The sequence below is a fragment of the Cornus florida genome, unplaced genomic scaffold (genome assembly GCF_030987335.1).
Source record: "Cornus florida cultivar Cherokee Brave unplaced genomic scaffold, ASM3098733v1 CherokeeBrave_3.0.0_Hap2_Chr06, whole genome shotgun sequence".
Taxonomy (NCBI): Eukaryota; Viridiplantae; Streptophyta; class Magnoliopsida; order Cornales; family Cornaceae; genus Cornus; species Cornus florida.
Genome location: NW_026775576.1, coordinates 99782163 through 99794961, shown reverse-complemented (window position 1 = coordinate 99794961; position 12799 = coordinate 99782163). Strand labels below are relative to the sequence as shown.

Here is a 12799-nt window from a genome sequence, read left to right as displayed (position 1 = left end):
CAAATATTTAAAAGTTATAATAACAAAAATATTATTAAATTTTAAAATTGTCATAAGAAATAAATAAAAAATAAAAAAATCATTTATATATGTAATTATTAGTCAGGGTGTTTAAGATTATTGTGAAATCTTAACTCTTCTCAAATTATTAGGGTGATTCCAAACTTTGTACCAATGAAAAACTTTTACTTATTGATTGTTGTTGCCCATATGCCAAACTTGGGGGCCCATAATTAACAACCTGTCACACCGTCCCTTCTCTAAAGGTATTTGTTTAAAATAGCCTGAGAAAAGATCCATTAACACAACAATGCATCATCACTAGATCCAACATATAAACCTACCCTATTCTTCCTCACCGTCCCGTTCCCACTTCCCATCCCACCCTTCTGTTAGCCGACAAAATTCACAGCAACCAATACATATATCTATATGAAAATTAGAATCAAACTTTACAAAATCAATTACTAATTACTACATATGTAGTCGTTTAGATCATACAGTATATATTGTTTATGTAAAAAGTACCCCATAAAAGCTAGTATTTTGAATTTTATGTACCTATGCAAATCAAAATCTACCAAAGCAATTACGGAGTATTATATATCTATTTATACCATACATAGTAGTGTATATCTGCAAATTAAAATCGAAAGAACTCTGCAAAAGCATCTGAGCCGTTACCGTACACAGCACTAATTGCAGAACCTAACACAGTCTCTCACACACAACACACACTCTCTCCAAATCAATCACATTTTGATTCTCTTCGCTCCTACTCTACTCTCCCTACTCGTAGGGTTAGAGTTTCTTCATTGTTACCATGTGAGATCGTAGCTAGGTTTAGGGTTAGGGTTTTGTGAGATCCGATTCGTTCAAATCTGGCTTGATTTCATGGGAAACTGCTGCAGATCTCCGGCTGCCGTCGCCCGAGAGGACGTCAAGTCTTCGAACTTCTCCGGCCACGATCACGGCCGGAAGGACCGCTCCGGAGCCGTCTCCGGTGGTGGCAAGAAGACGATCACTGTGTTAGCCGATTTGTCGAAGGGGAACATCGAAGATAAGTACTTGGTGGATAGAGAGCTAGGTCGTGGTGAGTTCGGAGTGACGTATCTGTGTATCGAACGCGACACGAAGGAGTTGTTGGCGTGTAAGTCGATTTCGAAGCGGAAGCTTCGGACGGCGGTGGATGTGGAGGATGTGAGGAGAGAAGTGGCGATTATGAAGCATTTGCCGAAGAATTCGAGCATCGTGAGCTTGAAGGAGGCTTGTGAGGATGACAATGCGGTTCATTTGGTTATGGAGTTGTGTGAGGGTGGCGAGCTGTTCGATCGGATTGTTGCTCGCGGGCATTATACCGAGCGCGCCGCCGCAGCTGTTACACGGACTATTGTGGAGGTTGTACAACTCTGCCACAAACATGGAGTGATCCACCGGGACTTGAAGCCGGAGAACTTTTTATTTGCGAATAAGAAGGAGAATTCGCCTTTAAAAGCCATTGATTTTGGCTTGTCGATCTTCTTCAACCCAGGTAAAATTTTAAACTGTTTTTGCGTAATATTTAATTCTGAAAGAGTAAATTAGCTGTATAAGTTCTTAGATACTAAGCATTATGTTAAGCGGGGAATCAATAAAAGTATGTCCTTACTTGTTATATGTTGAATTTACTGTTCAGAATTGTAATAGCAATTACCTTATCTGTACATTATATCTTTGTTCATAATTATTTTACTAAAGGATTCCTATATTTAGCTAGATGTTTCTATTATAAAGTTTTGTTGGCTAAGACTTGTTCGGGGAACTTTATATGCACAGTAATTTTTTAGATATCATGAAGAACCTATAATCCTAAAAGTTCACATTTAAGATCGTGTCAAGCAAATTAAAGAATAGGCATTGACTCTTAAGTGTAGTTTACATAATTTTGTGCTTCACTAATGTCTGAGCTAGAATTGGTTTGTTCTCTCCTTTAGAGCACATAGATACTGATGTAGTGCCTCTCTATCCCATTGATAGTTATTAGGATCAGATCCCTACCCTAATTTCCCCTTTCCTTTTAGATTTTATTAGAAGGCTACAACTACTTTATCACTCTCATTGAGTGCACATAGGTCTTTTGCTTAAATGATCCTAATTGGTTTCCTCACTCTTATAGTACAAATAGAATGCTGATGTGGTTGCCTCCTAATTTTCATCTTATTTTAAATGCTTCCTAAGCGGAGTTGCTGGCATCACACCCGGGATCCACATGGGAATAAGTTGACTTGAGGGTTACTTTTTTGATCTCTTAATTTTTTGAAATATATACAATGAAATAAAGGTTTACTATCTGTAGCAAATGAACCTTAGTTAAGCTATTACGACTCACCCTCCTGTCTCCTCGCTCCTTCAATTTGGTTGAAGCTTGATCGTGGGGTAATGTGCAGGAAAAAAGTGTGTTCTTTAATCATCTTATTACTTGGAACCTGCCACCAGTTGCTATTGTAGGTAAACAAAGGTTTGAACTGCCCAGCGTAGTTAACATTAACAACCTATATCTGATTGCAGAATAATATACATCTTAAAGAACAAAATATAAGTACTTATATACTTAAGTATTTTACCATGTGGTTGGGGAGGGCTTCAATGTTATATGAAACAAGGGATCATTTTATATGTTGAACAAGAACAGTAACACAATACACTAGATACTTAGAATGTGGTACGATGGTTGTAGGCTTGCACAAATCCAATAGTTGGATTTCAATGAGGTAGATCTAAATGCAAGAGTGGCATTTTTTTTTTTTTTACAGTAGATGATTAGTGAAATGCTATTCGAATGCTAAAGTTATATATTAACTTTTGAAATCTGTTGTGTTGGAATGAATTAGGTGATGAATAGCATTAAATTTATCTTATGCATATTGAGTTCTTAATTCAATATGGCATTTCCTTCTATTCATGTCCTCAAAAACTCGGTTCGATTAACTTATCAAAAAAAAAACTTGGCTCTATTATATTTATATAAAACAGAGTATCAAGGAAAGAAATGAGAATATGGTATTAAGTTTTTTTTTTTTTTTGATAAGTAAAATGTATTAGAAAGCGTTCAAAAGGGAAACATGTCCCAAATTACACAAAAAAAAAATGGAACCTATGGACTCAAAGAGCTCAAAAAGTCCACAATATCCTCAAAAGAAGAAAAATCTCTCCCCCAACCCCAACAAAAAAGGGTACAAATAATAGAAAATTTCAGCGCTCCAATGGAGGACTCCTTCCCATCAAAAGATCTTCTATTCCGCTCTTTCCAAAGGCTCCACCAAACGCAAAAAGGGGTCACCCTCCAGAAGTCTCTAGCCTAAGTCTCCACCCATTGGCCCCTCCAGATATCAAGCAACTCTTGAGAAGTCCGAGGCATGACCCAATGTATGCCGAACAAACCAAACATAAGACTCTAACAATCATAGGCAACAAGACAATGCAGTAGAAGGTGATCCACGGACTCTCCATAGCACTTGCAAAGACAACACCGATTAACAATGATATGTCTTCTCTTCCTTAAATTGTCCAAAGTCAGAATCTTACCCCAAGCTGCAGTCCACACAAAAAAAGCCACCCTAAGAGGCACCTTAGAAAGCCACACCGTCTTCCACGAGAAGGGAATACCATGAAAACCAGAGAGGCGCACAAAGAAGGACCGGACCTGGAAAGTCCCTTGTGAAAAAGGCACCCAAATCAGGGAATCCGCACCAGTGCCATCCAACTCCTGTCTGTACAAAAGGGCCAGCAAACCAGTGACATCATCCAACTCCCAATCTTGAAAAGATCGCCGAAATCGCACATCTCAAGACAACGTCCCGCTATCAAGGCGATAGCAGTCAACAACCACAGCATGTTTGTCAACAGCAATCCTGAACAATCTTGAGAACAAAAGAACCAAAGGCCTATCCTCACACCAGGAATCCTCCCAAAACCGGACAAAACTTCCATCCCGAACTCTGAATCTAATATGTTTGGAGAATTCATCCCACCCTTTCCCAATGGACCTCCACACCCCCACACCATAAGCAGCCCTGACAGGCCTAGCTAACCACCCCTCTCTCCTCCCCAAAACGACAAGAAATGACCTTTTTCCATAATCTATGTCTTTCATTGCCGAACCTCCAAAGCCACTTGTCTAGGAGAGCACTGTTGAAAGGGGCCAGTCTACTAATCCCAAGACCTCTCAACTGAAGAGGCTTGCAAACCTGCTCCCATTTGACAAGATGATACTTAAACTCCTCCCCACGACCCCCCCAAAGGAAGTTACGTTGGAGCATCTCCAGTCTTCCAACAATAGAGGCTGGAATCCGAAAAAGCAAAAGAAAGTATGTTGGTAAGCTTGACAAAACACTCTTCACTAACGTATCTTTACCACCTTTGGTGAGATATTGCTTTTTCCAACCAGCCAATCTTCTCTCAACCCGCTTAATCACCGGGTCCCAACTTCCCACCCTCCTGACCGAGTCCCCCAGCGGCAGACCCAAGTATAAAATAGGGAAATGTCACGTCCCACATCCTAAAACAGTAGTCAGAGAATCCACTTCCTGAACCTCCCCCACAGGGACAAGCGCACTCTTACCCACGTTGACTTTCAGAACAGAGACAGCCTAAAAGCAAACCAAAACACATCACATTAAGATTTATAAATGTAGTGTTTTTACTCGGTTCTATTATATACCATCTTGTAGAAATATGCATTGTGATTAAAGAATGCTAGTTATTATTTTTTTAGTAACTGTGATAGGAGGTAATAATCATTTTTAAGAATGTATTAGAAAGCGTTCAAAAAGGGGAACACGTCCCAAAAACTACAGAAAGGCCACAAGGGACCCTAAGAACCCAAGGAACCCCCAAAACAACTATCTCCTCTATAAATATACAATATATTCTCATAACTCAACAAAAAAGAGAGCTAATAATAAGATATTTTAAGATCCTAATAGAAGATTCCTCTCCATCAAAGGATCTTCTGTTTTGCTCCCTCTAAACACCATCAAAGGCATAAGGGCGCCACGCTCCAATAATACGGGCATGGGATCCCAGAAAGCACCCTTTCCAGACATCGATCAAGACTCTTGCGGACCTAGCATGGAACTCCAAAAAGACTAAACTGAAGGCTCCAACACTCATGAGGAGAGTGCAAGAGGAGATGATCAACTGATTCTCCTTTACTCTTGCACATGCAACACCAATTGATAGTGATTCGTCTTCTCCTCCTAAGGTTATCAAGCGTCAAAATCTTGCCCCAAACCACTTCCAAGAAAAAAATGCCACCTTGAGCGGAGCCCTAGTATGCCAAACTGCCTTCCATGGGAACGCAGGCCCAGAAGAGTCCGAGAGGTATCTAAACAGAGAACTCACATTGAACCTTCCCTAGGAAGAAGGCACCCAAACAAGGAAATCCGGACCTCCACCATCAAACTCCTGTCGATAGAGAAGCTCCAAAAAACAAAAGATATCATCCATGATCCAACTCCCAATCCTAAAAATGTCTCGAGTAGCGCCCATCCCAAATTAACTCCCGCTATCAAGCCGATAATAGTTGGGAACCAAGGCGTGCCTATCAACAACAATCCTGAAGAATCGGGAAAATAACAAGCCAAGGGGCGATCACCACACCACAGATACTCCCAAAAACGAATTCCCCTGCCGTCCCGAACTCTTAATCTGAATCCTGGGATCCTAGCAACAAGGGAGTACCAACCCCTTCTCCCCTTCCCAAAACGGCACGAGATAACCCTCCTCTGGAGGTAATAATAATTGAGGTGTAGAAATTGTAAATTAGCTAGGACAATTGTTTAAGGAGATGCTTTGTATAGGACTAAGGTGTGTTTGGTTCAGTATTTATAAAGCAGTGTTATGTTCTCAGAGAAAAGAGAACACAATTCGAAGATTTGCTTTATTAATAGGTGTTTTTTTTTTTTGGCAACTGTCCCTAGAATCTGAGCTAATGGTCTTTTCTCATAGAACGGTCTTATGTAATTCTCTATTTTTTGAACCAAACTGACATTTTGATTCTAGCCAGTCTAATTTGTTCACTGTTGGTTGATGGTATACAGATTTTTAATGTATAAAAATCTGTATACCAATGTCAACTCTGGATGAAGTATGAACTGATTCTGGTGCTCTCGAACTTGTCAACATTATTATTTCAGAAGTTGCACTCAATGCACTGTACAAGGTCCTACTATCTAACTCCTGATTTTGCTAGAGTGTTATACAATTCTGACATTGACATGTAAGTATAACTTTCTAGAGATTTAGGCCATATATGAGTGACATGGTTTATACCAGATCAAGGATCTTAGAATCATACAAATAATTAGAAAAATGACAAATTTATGCATGTACATACTTCTAGACATGTTTCGTATTTCTCACTGATGTTTTTTAATGCTTGAATTCTTAATTTTAGGTGAGAGGTTCTCTGAAATTGTTGGAAGCCCGTATTACATGGCTCCAGAGGTTCTCAAGCGGAATTATGGACCAGAAATAGATATATGGAGCGCAGGAGTAATCCTCTATATATTGTTGTGTGGGGTTCCTCCCTTTTGGGCTGGTAAATATGATCATATGAAATGTGCTCTCTCTCTCTCTCTCTCTCTCTCTCTCTCTTTCTTTCTGCATGTATGTGTGTGATGGTATAAACATGCCAGCAAGGGAACTGTACACACAGACACATATGTGCATGGCATGCCAGTATATATGGGCACATGGCCATGTATATGTCATTTGGTTTGTTCACATTTTCTCCCTTCCACGATTTTTAGTGCTGCTCTTTCTGCATTTTACTGGTAAAATGCTTTACCATCTACCTAAAGCAAGTTTTTCAATGTAGAGTCCGAACAAGGGGTTGCACAAGCCATTCTGCGTGGGCTAATAGATTTTAAACGAGAACCTTGGCCAAATATTTCAGAGAGTGCAAAGAATCTTGTCCGTCTGATGTTGGAACCAGACCCGAAGCTTCGACTAACTGCAAAACAAGTGCTTGGTATGCTTGTTTGTCTGCATTACACTTTTTTGCATTTAAGTATGCATTGCATCTTTGGGATTTTGGCATTTGATGTAATTTTTTGTTTACTATCATACATCTTTTTTTTTTTTTTTTTTCCTTCTTGTACTGTGTTCTCCTTTCTCTCTCTCGTTTTTATGTGTTTTTTCTGTTAGTGAAGAGGGGAGAGGGGCAATGGATGTGCAGTAGGCAGTTTTTGGTTGCGAAGCCAGTCTAGCATCTGAGTTTTTGCATCATTTGAGAGCATCTTCTTTATCTACTCTGTTGGTTACACAAAACTGTAATGGATTTCTATAAAGAGCGTCTAATTTAAGGTGGTTGGTTCGCCGTACAAACTCCTAAATTCATTCCACTCAAAATCTAATAGGGTTCCAAAAGAAGCTATATGAGTTGTCCAATGAAATCCAAGTGATAGATTGCCGTATATGCAAGTTTGTTTTGGAGTCACAAACTTGCACTAGATGTTTTAAAGAAGCATCTACTCTTTGGCCTTTCTTGGTATGCTTGATATTTCAGAATAAGAATGCGACTTAAGAGGCATGTACATGAATACCAATGCACTAACATGAAATGTTAAATGTATATATATGTGTTCATACAGAAAGGTGGGATGCAGACACTCTAGTGCAAAATATATATGCGTACATGCCTTATATAGGACTAGCATATAACTTTGATTTCTATGTTCTCATAATTGCAATTCATTGTTCGGAAATAGGAAACTTGATAAATATAATTCATATAGTTGTTATGCACATCCCTAATTTACCAATTATTTTATCATCCTTTCCTCACAATTATATCATTTTTCTTATCAAAAAGTTTTGATTGCATGCTTGACTTATGTAGCCCATGAGAACACTATCAACTTTAAGTCTTCTCTTTGTTAAAGAAAAAAAGTTGATCAATTTGGGTTTTTTCATCTTATTTCCAATATGGTCAACAAAACTCCTATTAAGAAGTGTTTGTGATATCTTTTATCATTTGTTTTGTTTTGGGGTGGGGGTGGGGGTGGGGTTGGGGGTGGATTGTTTAAGAAATATTATGTAAGTTTCTAACTTTATGAAAATTATTTTCATATAATTGACATGTCCAAAAAGTGTTCGAAGAACATTCTTGTACAGTGCCAATAATGCTGGAGTTAGCTTTCAAATGCAACTTCAGTGATGCTTCAATTAACATGAGCACTAATGCTTGCTTAATAATCTGAACTCCACGGAGCCTGGTCACAAATACCAAAAGCCTTGGGACAAGTGTAATGCCAATGTCTTAGAACATCTTGTATTTGTGTTTTGGCTACCACATGTGTGCTTTTACACGATAGAGAGACAGGCAGGGGCAAAACTACATAGTAAGAGTGGGGTAAAGTGATGCAACTAAATTCTTTCTCCCCCTTTCTGCCACAAATATGGAGTCTATCCAATATTTACTCAAAAGTTTTGGGCTTTTTGTAATTCATCCTTCTAAATGCTTTGAGAAGGAAAGCAAGATATCCTTTTGTTCACTCATTAATTGTCATAAAACTTTTGAATCCAGAATGGGAAGTCTTCTCGGCTTTAAATTTTGTTGCTTTTGAATATGTATGCTAAAGTTTGAATGTTGATGTCTGTGGATGATTTTGGAATGAATCAAAATACAAACGTATCAATAAATATGCTTGTTCAATAAGAGACAATTGTGACAAGTTTCAATGAGTGGGTGATGCTAAAGGGAGAACTAAGTGAACAAACTTGATGTACAATATTGTAGATAACGATTTCTACCCAAGTAACATAACATTTATGTCATGTCCATAGCATATGTTTTTTGGTACTGTATACAAGAAATCTAGAAGTTCTGTTGTTTATTACACTAATGATATATTTGTTAAGGTTCACCGTTTTTTTTTTCTTCGTAGATTTTACTTGGTTAATGACAGCCAAAGAGCATATAAAAAATATGACGTCAAGAATAAGAATCATAAATGTTTCGTAAACATCTAACTTCTAATTAAAACTTACACTTTATATCTCTCTTGTTGATGCGACTCTTCTTAGAATTGATGGAACACAACATATTTCAATAGGATAACACATTGTGCATGATATCAATATTTATTGTATGCAAGTGGACATAAAAATTATATGCAATATTTGAATACCCTATAAATATTGACTTTTTTCTGGATAAGGATGTTATAGACATTTGTTTTTGTAATATTCAACTTGATGTAAATGCTTGAAGGAATATTAGCTGTTGTGGCATCTGAACGTTTATGTTAGAAGTTCTTTATGTTTTACCTAATGTGAAACTTGTGTTTTCTCTCAGAGCATCCTTGGCTTCAAAATGCTAAAAAGGCTCCAAACGTTCCTCTTGGAGATGTTGTCAAGTCTAGACTTAAGCAATTTTCAATGATGAATAGGTTCAAGAGAAAAGCCCTTAGGGTTGGTTGATTACTCTACACCTTTTCATTGTCTTCTTGTCACTACTTCGAGAAATATTACAAGTGGCACTTTCATATACAGGTTATTGCTGATTTCTTGTCCACTGAAGAAGTTGAAGACATCAAGGATTTGTTCCAAAAGATGGACACTGATAATGACGGTATTGTTTCAATTGAGGAACTAAAATCTGGACTAAAAAAGTTTGGTTCGCAGCTTGCAGAGTCTGAAGTACAGATGCTTATTGAAGCTGTGAGTCTACTTGTTCTCCATGCTTGATAATCATTTATAAGTTTCACTTTTAAAGTTTTATGAATCATGCCATTTATGTTGACACCAACAACCACATAGAATAGGTGCACAATCTTTATTGCTATTGTTGTTGTTATTGTTATTATTGTTCTTATTAAAATTACTTATTATAAATAAAGCAATGTGTGAAGGGGCGCAAGCCATGCAACCTATAAGCACACAATGTATAATCTGAGAGGAAATGAAAACTAAGATAAAAGGGAAAATACAAAAGCTACAGATACACAATTTCCTGATATTTACCAAAAAAAACATTAACAAATCAATCAAAATAAAATATCCTAGAGAGTTAAAAATTAGATAGCTCAAAAACATCCCAATTTTTTTTTCACCACTGAAACCATTACATCATCAAACGAATGTCTGTTGTCATTCCAAATACACCACAAGCACAGCAGAACCGGGTTTGCTTACCTCCACCTTTATTCATAGTTATGTCTTCATCTTCTCTTTTTTAATGTGATTGTTTGAAATCAGTTCATATGGTAGCCATACAAGAGTGTCTAGAAACTAACCAATGGTCCATTATGTGAATTTCTACAAGAAGGTAGATATCACGTACCATGAGAATGCGATAGGATCTAGATTAAGCCTAGCTACTTAAGCTCGGTGGAACATTGCTTGTCAAAAGCTTGTTTTAACTCAGCCAAGTTGAGCTTGAGCTCAAAACTTTGTCTTGACATTTTAGCTAGCATGCCAATCTCAATAATTCCTGGAATAGATTAGAAAGGATTGACAAAACTAGGTTATTTTGTAGCTACATGCAATTTGAAAGTACTTCGTCAAGATTAAATTCTAAAATTATCTGCTTTCTAGAGCTTTTCAATACTCCAATTAGGACATACTTAAATACTATGACACAAGACACTAGCATCAAAATGTTTTTTTTTCCTCTTTTGTTTGTGTGTGGTAACAGACTGTGTCAAGGCTCTGTTCCTTTTTGACTTCTGACTGTCGACTGACTTCATTTCTCCTGTTATTGTCATAAATTGTGCAACAAAATTAACCAACAAACTAGTGGTCGTTTAACCACTTAATCACTACAAAATGATCTTAGTTGAGCCAAGTAGCTTGTCTGACATAACAAGCCAAGTTCTTGAACCTTCCTCCTTTAGCTCAACTTGTTTGAACTCCTACCCAATGATCTGAGTTCTAACGTCTGAAGGATCTCATGGGAGGTATCTTTAACTACCAATGCAATTAAACGAGCCTAGCCTAGCAGTTTGACCATCTGATCGTCATGTCCTTCAGTACAGTGAGAAGAAACGTTTGTGCCAATACTAAGAACTGTCATGTAGATCTAGTTTTCTTTTAAACAGACTTCTCCAGAAACATGTGCGTGCCTGTAGCACTGTACTGATTCCCAATTTGTTATCCTGAAGCAAAATAATGGTATATATAAAATTTAAAGTAGATTTTCAGAATCTTCTTATTATTATTATTTTTAAAGTAATTACCTATAGCATCATTATTTCTGCCATTTGAGAGTAATTAAGTTTTAAACTTTTTGGGATCCCAAAAGCAAGATAAATATTGTAAAATACAGGTCAGGAGTGATTAATTTTCTAAATCATTTTCAGCTATATAACTTTTTTCATTTCTGCCATTATGGTGTTGAAAAATAGCCATCGAAATGCCAGCATGGAGGTTGAAAATCAGCCACTTTTCAACATTAAATTTTCCATAGAAGTCGTCTAAAATAATTAGTAAGAAATAACTCCAGTGGCTCATAGAAAATCCTTCTTTGTGAAAATCATTTTGTTAATGGTTGGTTAACTATAGAAAGTATTCAGAGTCATGAAAGTTTTTCCGGTAGTAAAACATCGCTTTAGATTTTGAATGACCAACTTTGTTGTCAACAGGTAGATACTAATGGAAGAGGAACTCTGGACTATGGAGAATTTGTTGCTGTTTCCCTCCATTTACAAAGGATGGCTAATGATGAACACCTTCACAAGGCTTTCTCCTATTTTGATAAGGATGGCAATGGTTACATTGAACCAAATGAGCTTCGGGATGCTTTGATGGAAGATGGAGATGATTGTACTGATGTAGCCAATGACATCTTCCAAGAAGTTGACACGGACAAGGTGAAGATTCAATAGTTCACAATTCACTTAATTTTGATCCTACAGATTTATATCTTACATTTACTTGTTTTACAAATGCAGGATGGGCTAATAAGCTATGATGAGTTTGTGGCTATGATGAAAACTGGGACCGATTGGAGAAAGGCTTCTCGGCATTACTCAAGAGGGAGATTCAACAGTTTAAGCACGAAACTGATGAAAGATGGTTCTCTGAACTTGGGGAGTGAGTAAGATATACACATGCATGCACGGTGTTTCATTTATGCATACAAGAGATGTACCGGAATCATTCTCCATATATTGGACTTGCTTTATTTGTGATTATTTGTGGGGTTCCATTGATTAGATAGGTCCCCTTCTGATTGCTGGCTTACAAGGTCATGGAGAGGTGAGTACATCTAATTGCCTGTTCAAAATGATAATTGAAAAAGTCACGTTGCCTTTGTAACTTTGTATGCATGTATGATTCTGTCCTCTTCAACCTTCTGTTCGTCTTCTTTTATTTTTTTTCCTTCTTTTACCCTAGTTAACCTTCTGTTCTTCGTTCTGGTTAACATCGTGAAATTGACGAATCCTGCCAGTGTTGTAGTACATAAACTATCAAAGGAATATGAAGGTCTTGTAGCCTACTTCTTGTGCTCCAAATTTATGATACATGCATGTGTTTGTGTACATGCTCAGAGGTGCAAGTTTGGGTGATTGTACTTGACACTGTATGTGTGTGAGGTACGCATGTGCATGTGTGCACGTAATGTGATGTATCAGGAGGGGGACTGCTGGTACGCCTGATACCTGCACACGTACCTGTTAATGGACTAACATTTAGATCCATGGTGGGTTCGACACTGCAGAGTAGAAAAAGTTTGACCGGAGGAAGGGAGAGGGGACTAGAAGGCGATCCTGTCAAGAGTGTCATGTCATTTGCATCAATTTTCATAATTGCC

General features: G+C 37.6%; 1 protein-coding gene across 1 annotated transcript; it reads left to right on the top strand.

Moving 5' to 3' along the window:
- The first annotated feature begins 304 nt into the window (after nt 1-304).
- On the top strand, nt 305-12500 carry LOC132313305 (calcium-dependent protein kinase 13). Its single transcript, XM_059812018.1, has 7 exons — nt 305-1531; nt 6437-6580; nt 6860-7012; nt 9341-9456; nt 9538-9705; nt 11628-11855; nt 11937-12500. The coding sequence occupies exons 1-7, from the start codon at nt 895-897 to the stop codon at nt 12084-12086; spliced, it is 1596 nt and encodes a 531-aa protein (XP_059668001.1). The 5' UTR covers nt 305-894; the 3' UTR covers nt 12087-12500.
- The last annotated feature ends 299 nt before the right edge of the window (nt 12501-12799 follow it).